The 18,018-nt window shown below is 39.6% G+C and overlaps 1 protein-coding gene across 3 annotated transcripts in view; it reads left to right on the top strand.

Moving 5' to 3' along the window:
* The window catches only part of LOC133558157 (ankyrin repeat and fibronectin type-III domain-containing protein 1-like), a 447,422-nt gene that overhangs the window by 299,775 nt on the left and 129,629 nt on the right, over positions 1-18,018 (top strand). For all 3 annotated transcript variants that reach the window (XM_061909324.1, XM_061909322.1, XM_061909323.1), the window contains one exon: positions 9,282-9,322. In XM_061909324.1, coding sequence (XP_061765308.1) covers positions 9,282-9,322 — 41 coding nt within the window. The remainder of the gene's footprint in view (positions 1-9,281; positions 9,323-18,018) is intronic.

Raw genomic sequence — 18,018 nt, 5'->3', positions numbered from 1 at the left:
TTCAAGTACCCCCTAATCAGAGCAAAGCATTTTTGGTTGAAAAAAAAAAAAAGAGATGAAGAAGTAAAATACAGCACTATGTCGTCAGTTTCTGGTTTATTAAATTGTACAACAGTGCAAAATATTGCTCATTTGTTGTGGTCTTTTTTGAACTATTTGGAAAAAAAAGATATAAAGATAACTAAAAACTTGTTGAAAAATAAACAAGTGATTTAATTATAAATAAAGATTTCTACACATAGAAGTAATCATCAACTTAAAGGGCCCTCTTTGGGGATTGTAATAGAGATCCATCTGGATTCATGAACTTAATTCTAAACATTTCTTCACCAAAAAAGAAATCTTTGACATCAATATTTATGGAACATGTCCACAAATAAATCTAGCTGTCAACACCGAATATTGCATTGTTGCATTTCTTTTCACAGTTTATGTACTTACATTCATATTTTGTTGGAGTATTATTCAATAAATATATTTATAAAGGATTTTTGAACTGTTTTGCTATTTTTAGAATATTTAAAATAAATTCTCCCGTACCCCTTGGCATACCTTCAAGTACCCCCAGGGGTACGCGTACCCCCATTTGAGAACCACAGCTCTAAGGCTATGTCTACACTAAGCTGGATAACCCCTTAAACAAATAATTATTTAGCCTAAGCCCTGTTTCAGCCGCACTAAACCATCGTTTCACTATCTAATATAGACACTTACATTATGTGTTGTCGTCATTATAACACTTATATAAGACTCTTTAAGTCATTTTGATAATTGGCTAATATAGACACTTACTTCATGTGTTGCCTTCATTTTAACACTTATATAAGGCTTTTACTTTTTTCCGGCTCCAGACAAATTTTTGTTCTGAATTTGAATTTTGTCTTTCAACATTTTGGGTTTGCTTCACGGTGGCATTGTCATGGTCCACGTCTTGGACCATGTCATGTTCTGTTTTGTTATCACAGCCTGTTTTGTATTTGACGTCTTTAGTTCCTGGTGGCACTTCCTGGTTTGTTTTGGTTGCCTAGTTACGCATTTAGTTTCACCTTTTTCTGGTTTTTGATCACGCGCACCTGCCCCTGATGATTTCTGCCCCTATATACTGTATGCCTGTCTTTGTTTGCCTTTCGTTCTCGGACTATAGTTTGCCTCACACAACAGATGACGTCGCATTCCCGCATTGTGGTAAAGTACTTTTGTTATTCGATTAGCTTCCAGGCTATTTTGTTTATTTCCTTGTCCATAGTTTAAAAACTAGCGCTTTCTGTTCTTTCTAGCTCCTATGCTAAGTTCTGTTGGTTTGTCTATAGTGCCTTGTGCAAGTGTTTTTGTTATTAGTTTGTTTTTGTAGTCAGAAATAAATCATCAATCTTACCTTTACGCTGTGTTCCATCTCTGAACGCAAACACACACCACGATGCCACCCAGACGTCACAGGCAGAGGGGTTAGTGCGTCTGCCTCGCAATATGAAGGTCCTGAGTAGTCAGGGTTCAATCCCGGGCTTGGGATCTTTCTGTGTGGAGTTTGCATGTTCTCCCCGTGAATGCGTGGGTTCCTCCCACCTCAAAAGACATGCACCTGGGGATAGGTTGATTGGCAACACTAAATTGGCCCTAGTGTGTGAATGTGAGTGTGAATGTTGTCTGTCTATCTGTGTTGGCCCTGCGATGAGGTGGCGACTTGTCCAGAGTGTACCCCGCCTTCCGCCCGATTGTAGCTGAGATAGGCACCAGCGCCTCCCGCGATACCAAAGGGAATAAGCGGTAGAAAATGGATGGATGGAACATTTTGGGTTGCCGACCCCTCGACTAGACGACGAATTGAACAAATAATCGCTGATTAGTAGACTATTAAAATAAATCTTATTTGCTAACGGAGAGTTCTTAAAGAGCATATTCTAAGTATTTTTGATCTAAATTAAGCCCTAGCGTCTAGCGTAACAATGGGTAGACAAAGTCAACAGAACAATACAAATCCATCAGAGTGTGGTCTTCAGTATCGTGGCCACTGATTGGCTTAGCCTCAGGCAGCATTGCTATCCATCCATTTTCTATAATGCATTAAAATAGTGCAAAGACGACTAAAGGGTGTTATTTTATATCTGGAGGGCTTTTCTAATGTTAAAAACCGTATCTAGAAGGTCAGAATTTTTTTTTGTTTTTTTTTTTGCTTTATATATCAAAATATTTGATTCATAATTAATATTAGCTACTTTGCAGACATTCATAAAGCACAGTCAAGTCCAGCTTATTGGAACACTTTGTTAGTGGAATCTTTGATACCTACGACGGGGGAAGGAGACCACACACTTTATTTTTTATTTATTTTTATTTAGCCTTTATTTAACCAGGAAAAATCCCATTGAGATCAAAGATCTCTTTTCCAAGGGAAACCTGGCCAAGAGGGCAGCAGCGAGGTTGCAATAAAAACAGTAAACAACACATAAAACATCACATTTACAACATTAAAACTTGCTCACATCACACTTGCATACAGACAAGGTAGACTGCAATCCTTTCACAAAAGCTTTAAAGTCGTTCAATGTTACAAGGGTTTGAAGTTGAATATTCGATTGTAGGTTATTCCAAGCCTTCGGTGATAAAAAACACAACAGCTGGGATCAGTTCAATAGGTTTATTGAAACTGATGCTGATGATGTGTTGGGGTGCGTATGCTATTAAGCGTGAAGGGTGCAGGACTATGTGTAGAATTAAGAGTGTAAATGTTACCAGAGTTTGTTGTGTGTATTGGATGAATCCTTCGTCAGGTCAAAGGGGCAAGGCGAGAAGGTAGTCCGTTGGCAAGCGAGAGGTCAGGGGCTGGAGAGAGGTAACGAGGTCCGTGTCCAAACGGTGGTCGAGGATCAAGGGAGGCAGTCCAGAATTCAGTGGGAAGTCGAGGCACACAGCTCGATCACGGAAAACCGAGGGAACACTGCGGGAAACACAGAGGACATAGGCACAGGAAAAGCACAGAGAGAATAAGTACGCGGAGGGAAGCCAGAGACAGGATGCTTACTACGACTTGCTTGGGGACGGCGTGCCGCGTTTGGGAGTGTGGCCGTGCCAGCAACCTGAGGGTTCCTGGTTCAATCCCCACCTACTACCAACCTCGTCACGTTCCTTGTGTCCTTGAGAAAGACACTTCACCCTTGCTCCTGATGAGTGGTGGTTCGGGCCTTGCATGGCAGCTCCCGCCATCAGTGTGTGGAAGTGTTTGAATGTGGAAATAGTGTCAAAGCGCTTTGAGTACTTTGAAGGTAAAAAAGCGCTATTCGAGTATAACCCATTTACCTTTCACAAGGAGTGTCCCGCATGTCATTTGCTGCAAACACAGTCGGCCAGTCCGTTAGAAGCGCGCCCCTGCTCGCTCTTCCCGCATCACGGCCAGGCTGCAGGCAATCACCAATCAGCATACCTGGTACTGATGAGAGCAGACAGCATAAAGACCAGCAGACCCGAAGATCCAGTGCCGGAACGTAGTTACGCACCTTGACAATCTTCTTCCATTCCTCCATAATGAATTCACTAGTGGAGATGATGTTTTAAAACAGCGGTTCTCAAACACTTTCCACCAAGTACCTCCTCAGAAAACACATGACCCCATAATGACCAACATTAACATACAGAAGCATAGTAGGCCTCGGTATTCATTAAAACAAAGCAGAGGTTGTATTTAACAAGTATATTTCATATGTTTGGCCACTGTAACATTACACACAGTTTGAACGGTAACACTGTGTTTGAATTATTAAGCAAGCAATTGTTTGGTTTAGCACTAACCACAGTTTGAGAATCATTGTTGTAAGACACTTCGGGCTGCGCCATCTTTTTTGCTTTAAGGTTTCCCCACAGGTGTTTGATTTAGGATCCCCTTCAGCTCCTTAGCGAGGCACTTAACCATCGTGTTTGGGCTTGTTATCATGTCAGGAAACATACCCAACTTCGCAATGTCACAGAACATGTCAGAAAAGAACCGTAGCTCCGCAGTGCCGGGCAGCACTCATACAGCCCCCCCTGTTGTCCGGATACACTTATCATGTGTTGTATTTAGACAATAATGTGTGTGTTGACTCATTTTTAGTGGATAGTAAACCTAGACTGCTATAAAAGCTGTACACAGACTGCTTTTAAATTGACTTTTGACAATCAGCTATGCGCATGAGTGCACTGACTTTTGTGACAGGTAGCTTTTGTGGCAATGTGTCCTTTCACTGCATCGGCCCTGCTCAGCTCTCATAACCTGTCATGAATGGTGGCACTGAGGCATGAGGAACATCACAATCAGCCAAAGCATTTTGCTCCAAAAATTTATCTCTAGCCTCAGGCCAATTATGTGTGTGTTCCCATACAACACACCCGTATGTGTGTGTGTGTGTGTGTGTGTGGGAGGGTATTTGTTTGTTCTCTTTGAGACCGATAAACCTCCAGAAGATGGTGACAGCAGGGGAAAACCATCAGTTGTTCTGCATCTTTTGTAGGCAGGGGGTGGGGGGGAGTCTGTGTTAAGGAATGCTCTTACGCATCTCAATAAGCAGGGCTGATATCTAATGTTTTTTGGATTTATTCTGATTTTTTCTTTGCATCCGCATTATCAGTGCTCATTTGGCACGTTAGACATTTTTTTCTTAAAGTGGAACTTAATTTTTTTTTTTTTTTTTTTTTTTAGAATCATTGCCTATCCTTCACAAGTCGACGGGTGTATTTTTTTTTTTAATGCATTCCAAACGGAGATAAAAGTCAGCTTTACCATGAATTGATTAACGTGGACCCCGACTTAAACAAGTTGAAAAACTTATTCGGGTGTTACCATTTAGTGGTCAATTGTACGGAATATGTACTGTACTGTGCAATCTACTAATAAAAGTATCAAGTGGGGCGGCCAGAAACCTGAGGGTTGCAGGTTCGCTTCCCACCTATTGACATCCCAAAAATCACTGCCGTTGTGTCCTTGGGCAGGATTTTTCAGCCTTTGCTCCCGGTGCCGCTCACACTGGTGAATGAATGATGAAACGCTTCCGTCAGTCTACCCCAGGGCAGCTTTGGCTACTGATGTAGCTTTCCACTACCAGGTGTGAATGAATATTGAGTCCCACTTCTCTGTGAGCGCTTTGAGTGTTTAGAAAAGTGCGATATAAATCTAAGTTTGTATTCCATCCATCCATCATCTTCCGCTTATCCGAGGTCGGGTCACGGGGGCAGCAGCCTAAGCAGGGAAGCCCAGACTTCCCTCTCCCCAGCCACTTCGTCTAGCTCTTCCTGGGGGATCCAGAGGCGTTTACAGGCCAGCCGGGAGACATGGTCTTCCCAACTTGTCCTGGGTCTTCCCCGTGGCCTCCTACCGATTGGACGTGCCCTAAACATATTATCAATCAATCAATCAATCAATCAAAGCTTACAATGGAGCCAATTGGTGGTCCTCTATTCCACCCGTAACACCCAAAAAATAAATATCCCCCCAAAAAATCTGCAAAAATACTTGATATACATTTCAGAACTTAAGTATTAACTAAGTATTAGTGATATTGTTATTACGGGTGCTAACACAGACCAACTAATTATAGCTGCGACGTGATCACTTGCTAATATTGCAATGTTGACATCATCGGCTGGTGATTTGATTCCTCACGTCGGAGCTCCTGAAAGTTTATTCCTGATCATGAATAATGCTTCTGACCTTGACAGTAGAAGGATGAGGGTGTAATCCACAAGTTAGTACACTTTGACAATAAACTTACAATGGAAGTGGCAAGAACAACACACGCAGGGATTAGGAGTCATTCTAATGACAGCATATATTGTACAGTAAGTGATGTTTTATTATGTTTGTTGACTCTCATAAAGAAAAAGCGAACGTCTTGATGTGTTTTTAAAATAATGCGCCGCATATGCTAAAAATTAAAAAATGCGAAAATATTAAATGTTATAAATGTGCTTGTTACTACTTTACATATATTCTTACATCACGTAAATAAAACCCTAATGGATGTGTTTTGATGTTTTGAAGGGCTTTTATAGGCAGAGTAGAGCGAGTTTCCTTGGCTCCATTATAAGCAGACTTTTGATCGCGTTTATTTACCAATTAGAATGCATTAAAAAAAGAAAAAGTTATTTGTTCTCGTCTCACATAAGGGTAGTGAATGATAGTCAAAAGTGCAGTTGTCTTAAAACAGTGGCACTGGAGTCTTTAATGGCGGGAAGTGGTGTAGTCATATCAATATAAAAAAATAGCCAGGGGTCTGGTAGCTACAATTTTGTCACCATCAGGTGGCCAACAAAATTACCTCACCAAATAATGATACCTATTAAAATACAGCACATCATTTACTGATATGACCCAATCTGAACAACCTTCCCTAGTCATGGTGCAGAGAAAAAAAAATAAAACAGCACAAAAAGTTAACAAACATGGTCACACATAATACAACATGATCATTGTTAATTTGAACATTGTGTGAACAGGTAGTTTTAGCTCAGAGTACTCTATGATTTTCAGAAAAGGGGTGGGATTAAATAAGTGTAAACTTCTTCTCAATCCTTTTCAAATATAAAAGAAAAAAGAAAGTCCATTGCTCATTTTGTTTATTTGTTCCGTTTTTATTATCCATTGTCTTCATTTTGTTATAATAGCTGTTAAGGCTATAGCACTGTATTGGATCAGGCTTGCTCTTGTTTTTTGCATATTTTAAATAAAATATATCATATCATTGAACGTCATGGATATTATAAATAATGTCAAATCAACAGAGAAAAAAAATCAAAATTACCCCCATCTAAATCCATTACAATGAGAAAATGCAAAACGCTCTCTGCACACTAGGGCTTCACGGTGGGAGAGGGGTTAGTGCGTCTGCCTCACAATACAAAGGTCCTGCAGTCCTGGGTTCAATTCCAGGCTGAGGATCTTTCTGTGTGGAGTTTGCATGTTCTCCCCGTGAATGCGTGGGTTCCCTCCGGGTACTCCGGCTTCCTCCCACTTCCAAAGACATGCACCTGGGGATAAGTTAATTGGCAACACTAAATTGGCCCTAGTGTGTGAATGTGAGTGTGAATGTTGTCTGTCTATCTGTGTTGGCCCTGCGATGAGGTGGCGACTTGTCCAGGGTGTACCCCGCCTTCCGCCCGATTGTAGCTGAGATAGGCGCCAGCGCCCCCCGCGACCCCGAAAGGGAATAAGCGGTAGAAAATGGATGGATGGATCACTTCACACTTATCCATGTTTTCCACATTTTAGCTGCTTGATATTTCTGATTGATGAAAAACATTTAAGGAGGTTGTCAGTGAAGTAAACAAGGTAGGAGTTGAATTTCACATGCTCTTTATAACCATATAGTATGCGCCTGCCTTGAATTACCGCCTGGTCAAACTCTTGACGTCACGAGTGACACTTCCCCTGTCATCATTTTCAAAATGGAGGAGGCTGATTTCAATACCGGTAATTTGAAATCGCATAAAGGGAAGAAGATTAAGAGCTATTCAGTAGGATTTAAGGTCCAATCTTACATCACACTCAAATGTTTACTGTAAGTGCCGGAGTGAGAAGAAGTTTTAAAATATTTAGTGCATGCTTACTTTTACTGCATGCCTTTGGTAAGCGCAGGAGTGAGAAGAGGTTTTAAATTCATTAGCGCCCCAGTGGCAATTCAAGGAAATACGGTACCTCCAAATACTTCAGGACAACCTAAAATAACCCCCCCCCCCCGAGGTTGGGTCTTGGCCGCAGTTGGGTGTTCCAACAGGACAATGACCCCAAACACACCTCAAAAGTGGTAAAGCAATGGCTAAATCAGGCTAGAATTAAGGTTTTAGAACCGCCTTCCCAAAATCCTGACTTAAACGCCATTGAAAACATGTAGATAATGCTGAAGAAACAAGTCCATGTCAGAAAACCAACAAATGTATCTGAACTGCACCAATTTTGTCAAGAGGAGTGGTCAAAAATTCAACCAGACTCTTGCCAGAAGCTTGTGGATGGCTACCAAAAGCACCTTATTGCAGTGAAACTTGCCAAGGGACATGTAACCAAATATTAACATTGCTGTATGTATACTTTTGACCCAGCAGATTTGGTCACATTTTCAGTAGACCCATAATAAATTCATAAAAGAACCAAACTTCATGAATGTTTTTTTGTGACCAACAAGTATGTGCTCCAATCACTCTATCACAAAACAATAAGAGTTGTAGAAATTATTGGAAACTCAAGACAGCCATGACATTATGTCCTTCACAAGTGCATGTAAACTTTTGACCACAACTGTATATATATATATATATGTATATTCTAGGGCTGTGAATCTTTGGGTGTCCCCCGATTCGATTCAATATCGATTCTTGGGGTCACGATTCGATAATATATCGATTTTTTTCGATTCGATTCTCGATTCAAAAACTGTATTTTTCCGATTCAAAACGATTCTGTATTCATTCAATACATAGGATTTCAGCAGGATCTACCCCAGTCTGCTGACATGCTAGCAGAGTAGTAGATTTTTAAAAAAAAAAAGCTTTTATAATTGTAAAAGACAATGTTTTATCAACTGATTGCAATAATGTAAATTTGTTTTAACTAATAAAAATTTGACTTATTTTATCTTTGTGAAAATATTGGACACAGTGTGTTGTCAAGCTTATGAGATGCGATGCAAGTGTAAGCCACTGTGACACTGTTGTTCTTTTTTATTATTTTTATAAATATCTAATGATAATGTCAATGAGGGATTTTTAATCACTGCTATGCTGAAATTATAACTAATATTGATACTGTTGTTGATAATATTCATTTTTGTTGAACTACTTTTGTTTTTTTCTGTGTCGTGTTTGTGTCTCCTCAATTGCTCTGTTTATTGCAGTTCTGAGTGTTGCTGGGTCAGGTTTGGTTTTGGAATTGGATTGCATTGTTATGGTATTGCTGTGTAGTGGTTTGGATTGATAAAAAAAAAAAAAATCGATTTTTTAAAAATGAGAATCGATTCTGAAACGCACAACATTAACGATTCGATTCGTATTCGAATCGATTTTTTCCCACACCCCTTGTATATACTGTATGTCTCGTTACTTTGCCTGCAGTCAGCTTTTGTTCAAATTTTTTAACCCCAACGCGGCCCACCAGTCAAAAAGTTTGGACACCCTCGCCCTATAAAGTCCTGGCTCAGCACAAACTGAATGAAGTTACTCTAAGAATGCCTTATTATATATAGCTCAATTGTGTTTTCATAGTGCACAAATAACTGTTCTCAACTCGATTTTGCCTCTCATTTCTATTTTGTTTTCATTTGCAGAGTCTGGGCTCAGTGGATCGCAAGGAGAATCAACACAAAAGGTTAGTCTTAAGTGTTTCTTTCATCTGTGAGTCATATTGTAGTATTATGTTAAGGGGCTGTTTGCAGCATTTACACGAATGCCTCGAGGGCGCTACTTTCCAATGTATTTTACACCGTATATCTCACACTCAAGGCTTCTCATACATAATGACATAAATTACCCACATAACACATGAACGTGCATTATGGGTTGCGAGCTAATGATAACGATTTGGATAGCTGTCACTGACTGTATATTCTATCATAACAACATAATGACTGCAAATGTTTCAGTGCTTCTCTTAGACTGCTTTTGTATGTGTGCACGTGCACATGGGGGAATCTACACCAAATATCCACTGTATTGATACCCTTGTAATGATACCAAAGTACAGGAGCGTATCTCGTCGATACTACTATGATTATGTCGATACTTTTTGGCATCACATCTTTTTTAAATTTATAATATGTTTATGAACTGAGGAAATATGTCCCTGGACACATGAGGACTTTGAACATGACCAATGTATGATCCTTTAACTACCGTATTTTTCGGAGTATAAGTCGCTCCGGAGTAAAAGCCGCACCTGCCGAAAATGCATAATAAAGAAGGAAAAAACATATGTCGCACTGGAGTATAAGAAGAATTTTGGGGGGAAATTTATTTCATAAAACCAGTGTTAATTTTGACAGCAAAATTTGATTTAGTTTTAGTCATAGTCTTTTGACTAAAATGTAATTTAGTTTTAGTCAATCAATCAATCAATGTTTATTTATATAGCCCCAAATCACAAATGTCTCAAAGGACTGCACAAATCATTACGACTACAACATCCTCGGAAGAACCCACAATCATAATTTAGTTATTTAAATTGTTTTAGTTTTAGTCTAGTTTTAGTTGATGAAATATCACAAGATTATAGTCGACGAAAACTACAGTAGATTTAGTCGACTAAAGGGTAATATGTAAACTCTCCCTTCAATTTCTGAAAGTCAAAGCAAAACAGCGGAAAAATCACCGATACAAGTCGTATTTTGATGAAAATCAACGTCTCAAATTTAGTATTTCACGAGTAAGCCGTGTAATAAACGGGATAACATCGAGTGAGTTGTATGTTGTGGAAAATGCTTACCTGTGTGTGGATTTCAGGGTGATTCGACTGTAAATGTTGTGTTTTTCCCCGTAATCCTCACGCTGCATTTCTTACACTTCGTCTTGTTATTTTTGACGTCAAATATAAAATTTCCCCATATGTCCTCTCTCCTCTTCCTCCCCGGCGTTGACATGTCTTTTGCAGCGCATTACCGGGTCAGTCTCAAACGCAAACAACGTTTACGTAACTTCCTTACCACGTCGCTCTGATTGGTTCTCTTCCCAACTCCTCCCGCCTCTTCCTAACGAAATGAGTTCCGATCGGATCTCGTCTCTGGCAGACATTTTCGTCTCGTTTTTATTCATTGACGAATATGTCAATACACCTCGTCATCGTCTTAGTCCACGTAAATTATTTTTCATTTAGTTATTGTCTCGTTTTAGTCATAAAAAAAAGGTCGTTGAGGATAACTATGACGAAAATTTTCCGTCAACAAAATTAACACTGGATAAAACCCAACTCCAAGAATAGACATTTGAAAGGCAATTTTAAATAAAGAATAGTGAACAACAGGCTGAATAAGTGTACGTTATATGACGCATAAATAACCAACTGAGAAGGTGCCTGGTATGTTAACGTATCATATTATGTTAAGAGTCATTCAAATAACTATAACTTATAGAACATGCTATACGTTTACCAAACAATCTGTCACTCCTTAGGAATGGTGTTCTTGGGATGCAACTCAGTATTCTTCTTCCTCCAAACACGACGAGTTGAGTTTATACCAAAAAGTTATATTTTGGTTTCATCTGACCACATGACATTCTCCCAATACTCTGCTGTATCATCCATGTATCCATTTTGGTATAAACTCAACTCGTCGTGTTTGGAGGAAGAAGAATACTGAGTTGCATCCCAAGAACACCAAACCTACTGTGAAGCATGGGGGTGGAAACATCATGCTTTGGGGCTGTTTTTCTGCTAAGGGGACAGGACGATTGATTCGTGTTAAAGACAGGATGAATGGGGCCATGTATCGTGAAATTTTTGTCAGAGTCATTTTGTGTCGAACCCCAAGATGCAGAGAAGGAGCGAGGCATTTTGCAGGAAAACATTGTTTAATTTAAAATACTAGAACAAACCAAGGGTACAAACAAAAAGCACACAGGTGGGCGGATACAACAAACTAAGGGCCATGAACAAACAAATCTGAAGCAAGGAACAAAAAACAGTAAGCTACAAACATCTACCAAATATAGCTTACCGCTACGCTGCAATCACACGACCACTAGGAATGACAAGTAGAAAATGACATTGACACGACAATAATCCAGCCCTGACTGGAGGAGAAAACAGGTCTTTAATAGTGGCTGGCTGATTGATCCCAGGTGTGGCCAGGTGCCAATCAGCCACAGCTGAGGGTTACACAGCACTCAGGGAGACAAACAGGAAACAGAACCAAAATAAGAGTGCTGACAGGAACTAAAGACAAATGCAGAGGAAAAACTAAGACATAGAACAAAACTGTCAGGGACAAGCCTGACAATTTTGAGCCAAAACCTCCTTCCATCAGTGAGAGCTTTGAATGGTTGACCAAATACTTATTTTCCACCATAATTTACAAATAAATACTTTAAAATACCTAGAATGTGAATTCCTGGATTTTTTTTTCACATTCTGTCTCTCACAGTTGAAGTGCACCTATGATGAAAATTACAGACCTCTGTCATCATTTTAAGTGGGAGAACTTGCACAATCGGTGGCTGACTAAATATGTTTTTGCCCCACTGTACGTCTAGTCTCTTACGTAAGTGAGCTAAATAATATTATTTGATATTTTACGGTAATGTGTTAAAAATTTCACACATAAGTCGCTCCTGAGCATAAGTCGCACCACCAGCCAAACTATGAAAAAAAACTGTGACTTATAGTCCGAAAAATACGGTACTTGGTATCGGATTAACACCCCAATTTGTGGTGGTATCCAAAATTAATGTAAAGCATCCAAACAGAAGAATAAGTGATTATTACATTTTAACAGAAGTGTAGATATAACATGTTAAAAGGGGAATCAAGCAGATATTAACAGTAAATGAACAAGTAGGTTAATAATTCATTTTCTACCACTTGTCCTTAATCATTTTAAAAAAAAATAATAGATTGATAAATGACACAATATGTTGCTGCATATGCTTGCTTGCTTACTACTAAAAGACAAGTTGTCTTGTATGTTCACTATTTTATTTAAGGACAAACTTGCAATAAGAAACATATGTTTATGTACCCAAATATTTTTTTGTTAAAATATAGCCAATAATAAAAAATGTTGTGGTCCCCTTTATTTAGAGGTGGTATAATACCGAATAGGATTTATCAGTCTCGCGGTACTATACTAATACCGTTATACCGTACTATACTAATACCGTTATACCGTACATCCCTATTTCATTGATATGAATACTCAGTGTTATGTTGCTAAAGTAAGGGCCAACCTTGTGCAGCGTGTCTCTTGTACTGAAAGTACATTAAAGACACAGTCAGTGTGGCGGCAAAAGGAGGTGACAGTTGCCAGGAGACAAGCAGCTGCCATTGCCCACCAGTATAAGGGCCAGCACGCAATGTTACATCCATGCTATAATAAGCCCCCACCTTACATCTCATATACAGTGGGGCAAAAAAGTATTTAGTCAGCCACCGATTGTGCAAGTTCTCCCACTTAAAATGATGACAGAGGTCTGTAATTTTCATCATAGGTACACTTCAACTGTGAGAGACAGAATGTGAAAAAAAAATCCAGGAATTCACATTGTAGGAATTAAAAAAAAAAAAAAGGTAAATTATGGTGAAAAATAAGTATTTAGTCAATCATTCAAAGCTCTCACTGATGGAAGGAGATTTTGGCTCAAAATCTCACGATACATGGCCCCATTCATTCTTTCCTTAACATGGATCTATTTTCCTGTCCCCTTAGCAGAAAAAAGCCCCAAAGCATGATGTTTCCACCCCCATGCTCCACAGTAGGTGTGGTGTTCTTGGGATGCAACTCAGTATTCTTCTTCCTCCAAACACGACGAGTTGAGTTTATACCAAAAAGTTCTTTTTTGGTTTCATCTGACCACTTGACATTCTCCCAATACTCTGCTGTATCATCCATGTATCCATTTTGGTATAAACTCAACTCTTCGTGTTTGGAGGAAGAAGAATACTGAGTTGCATCGTGAGAACACCACACCTACTGTGAAGCATGGGGGTGGAAACATCATGCTTATGGGCTGTTTTTCTGCTAAGGGGACAGGACGATTGATCCGTGTTAAGTAAAGAATGAATGGGGCCATGTATTGTGAGATTTTGAGCCAAAACCTCCTTTCATCAGTGAGAGCTTTGAATGGTTGACCAAATACTTATTTACCACTATAATTTACAAATAATTTTTTTTTAATTCCTACAATGTGAATTCCTGGATTTTTTTTTTAGATTCTGTCTCTCACAGTTGAAGTGTACCTATGATGAAAATTGGAGACCTCTGTCATCATTTTAAGTGGGAGAACTTGCACAATCGGTGGCAGACTAAATACTTTTTTGCCCCACTGTATATATATGTTGGAAGTTACAAGGCAAAATGAGGATGTATCAGTGGAACTTTTTACAGTCTTCTGAATATCCTTTTTTTGTAAGTACGTTGTTCTCATTCGCCAATGTGCTGTAGTTTTCCAGCAGGCAAATTCTTGTGAAAAGACAATAAGGACTAAGGGTTCATAGGACGATGTGTAGTAAAATTCCTTTACTTTTCATGCACTGCCCCACACCCCCCCCCATCCCCACATTTTTATTTTCCAGTATACTTAAACCCCAAAGTAAATATACATTGGGGATTATTTAAAAGTGTGGTAGCAACGCGGCGCTATCCCAGTTCAAGTCCATGTCTGTACATAGCGGTTTGATGTGATGCACAACTTGTGTTTATTAGGACAGTGGCTCGCGAGGTAGAGCAGGTCGTCAAGTAACTGAAAGATTCCAGGTTTGAATCCGACCGCTGTTGTGTCCTTGGGGCAAGACTCTTCACCCAACCTGCCTCCAGGGTGTATGTGGAATGTAGACTGACTGAATAATGGGAGAGCAACACGGTGGTAGAGGGGTTAGTTCGTCTGCCTCACAATACGAATGTCCTGAGTAGTCCTGGGTTCAATCCCGGGCTCGGGATCTTTCTGTGTGGAGTTTGCATGTTCTCCCCGTGACTGTGTGGGTTCCCTCCGGGTACTCCGGCTTCATCCCACTTCCAAAGACATGCACCTGGGGATAGGTTGATTGGCAACACTAAATTGGGCCTAATTTGTGAATGTGAGTGTGAATGTTGTCTATCTGTGTTGGCCCTGCGATGAGTTGGCGACTTGTCCAGGGTGTACACCGCCTTCCGCCCGATAGTAGCTGATTGTAGCGCCCCCCGCCACCCCAAAGGGAATAAGCGGTAGGAAATAGATGGATGGATGAATAATGGGATCTCCCTCTAAAGTGCTTTGATTGTCCAGAAAGGCTAGCCCTTTGAGACACTTGTGATTTAGGGCTATATAAGTAAACATTGATTGATTGATTGATATGAAACCAATCAGTTACTATTGCACCAAATATTTGGTTTTATGAAAAGTTTTTTTCAAGACCTGTTTTTTGTTTTGAATTATTCAAAGACCACACTTCCTGTTGTCAATGTAACAACTGGTAGAATGCACCTGGGATAGGCTCCAGCGCCCCCCGCGAACCCAAAAGGGACAGGCAGTAAAGAATGGATGGATGGATGGATGTGATTGATTGATTGATTGGTACTTTTATTAGTAGATTGCACAGTTCAGTAAATATTCTGTACAATTGACCACTAAATGGTAACACCCAAATACGTTTTTCAACTTGTTTAAGTCGGGGTCCACTTTAATCAATTCACGATGAGGTGTCCCAGGGGTCGCGAGCAACAAGGAAAATATTCATTATTTGCGTCTACACTCTACTACAGTGGTTCTCAAATGGGGGTACGCGTACCCCTGGGGGTACTTAAAGGTATGCCAAGGGGTATGTGAGATTTTGTTTTAAATATTCTAAAAATAGCAACAATTCAAAAATCCTTTATAAATATATTTATTGAATAATACTTCAACAAAATATGAATGTAAGTTCATAATCTGTGAAAAGAAATGCAACAATGCAATATTCAGTGTTGACAGCTAGATTTTTTGTGGACATGTTCCATAAATATTGATGTTAAAAATTTCAATTTTTGTGAAGAAATTTTTAGAATTAAGTTGATGAATCCAGATGGATCTCTATTACAATCCCCAAAGAGGGCACTTTAAGTTGATGATTACTTCTATGTGTAGAAATATTTATTTATAATTGAAACACTTGTTTATTTTTCAACAAGTTTTTAGTTATTTTTATATCTTTTTTTCCAAATAGTTCAAGAAAGACCACTACAAATGAGCAATATTTTGCACTGTTATACAATTTAATAGATCAGAGACTGATGACATAGTGCTGTATTTGACTTCTTTATCTTTTTTTTTCAACCAAAAATGTTTTGCTCTGATTAGGGGGTACTTAAATTAAAAAAAATGTTAACAGGTGGTACATCACTGAAAAAAGGTTGAGAACCACTGCTCTAGTATTCTTGTTAGAATAATACACAAGCCTACAGCTGGTTGGCAGCAGTGCTCATTCAAATGAAGGAGTTCCTTAGAAGTAGTAAGTACACAGGAACACGTGCACAGAGCTAATGAAGGCGAAGAGATGGGGAAGTTCAAAAGAGGAATAAAAAGACAAGATGAGTCGTCAGTAGCACATTTAAAGAATGTAACTCAACTCACACAATGCGTTTTACAGATAAATAAACAAATAATTAAACGTGATGTAATGGGTTTTTTTCCCCAGGAGGGTCATGACGGGATATAATTGAGAAGCACTGCCTTAAAATGTGCATCATGACTCATTTCCTGTTTTCTAATCACCCAGCTACTGAGTCACATTTTTCCAAGCATGCGTTGCTGAATCCCTACAGGTTGCTGGTGCGTGTATGGAAGTGACAGGGGAAAAAAAGCTTTTACAAGCTTTTATGTACATTCTGGCCAAATGTGGAGCCTAAAATAACACAACCAGCCCTCTGGTCATGTTTTCGGACAACTCAATTTGTGACGCATTAGATTTACATTGATGCATACATCATGTTTTAAATCATCCACCATCTTTGAGGGTTGCGGGGATGCTGGAGCCTATCCCAGCTGCTTTCGGGCGGTGGGTGGGGTACACCCTGGACAAGTCGCCACCTCATCACAGGGCCAACACAGATAGACAGACAATATTCACACTCACATTCACACACTAGGTCCAATTTAGAGTTGCCAATCAACCTATCCCCAGGTCTATGTCTTTGGAGGTGGGAGGAAGCCGTCATGGGGAGAACATGCAAAGTCCACACAGAAAGACCGAGCCCGGGGATCAAACCCAGGATCTTTGTATTGTGAGGCACACATACAATCCACCATCCTTCCCCAATCAATGAAAATGCATTCATATAGCCCTTAATCACAAGTGCCTCAAAGGGCTTCAAAAACCACATCGACATCCTCGGATCTCAACCCACATCCGGGCAAGTAAAAAAAACTCAACCAAATGGACCAATAAGAAACCCTGAGAGGGACCGGGTGCAATGGATGGCGTGTGGGTACACTGTAAAAAAATATTCTGTAAAAAAAACAGTCATCTACTGGCAGCTACGGCTCCCAAATGAAAACCATAAAATTAAAATAAAACATTGTAAACAAAATAATGATCAAAAACATTATATTTACAGAAATTTTTATGAAACGTTTTTCGGAAAAATATAATTTTTACAGATTTTTACTAAATTATTAAATTCAACCACTTTTAATAAAGTGACGATGCAAACAGTTCTGCAGAAAAATACCTTTATTCTACAGAGTTTTTCCAAATTATTACGATCAACCACCTTTTAATGAAGTGACAATGCTGGCATTTCCACAGAAAAATACCATTATTTTACAGATTTTCTCTGAATTGTTAAGATCAGGGGTCTCAAACTCAATTTACCTGGGGGCCACATGATGCAGAGACTTGTTGCAAAGTGGATTCACCTTCTTTGAATGGCTATCCCGCCCTGGCAACATACTTGCCACACCTCCCGATTTTACCGAATTACTGACGGTGACCCTCCCGAAGGATTGTCCCAATGTTCGCCCGGACAAGTATATTGTGGGCGTGCCGTGACAGTACTGCCTTTATTGTCCTCTGCAACCTTTCGTCGCGTTTGCTCATTCACAATACAAACAGCATGCCGACCTTGACGCATGTTGTATAAGGCTACGGCAGACATACAATATTTACTGCAAGACCTACTTGATCAACAGCCATACAGGTCACACTGAGGGTGGCTGTATAAACAACTGTTAACACTCTTACAAATATAAACCACACTGTGAACCCACATCAAACAAGTATGACAAACACATTTCAGTAGAACATCTTCACCGTAACACAACATAAAAACAACAGAACAAATACCCAGAATCCCATGCAGCCCTGACTCTTCCGGGCTACACCCCTGCTACCACCCAAACCAA

This window comes from Nerophis ophidion, linkage group LG08 (genome assembly GCF_033978795.1).
Source record: "Nerophis ophidion isolate RoL-2023_Sa linkage group LG08, RoL_Noph_v1.0, whole genome shotgun sequence".
Taxonomy (NCBI): Eukaryota; Metazoa; Chordata; class Actinopteri; order Syngnathiformes; family Syngnathidae; genus Nerophis; species Nerophis ophidion.
This window is presented reverse-complemented; position numbering and strand designations above follow the sequence as displayed.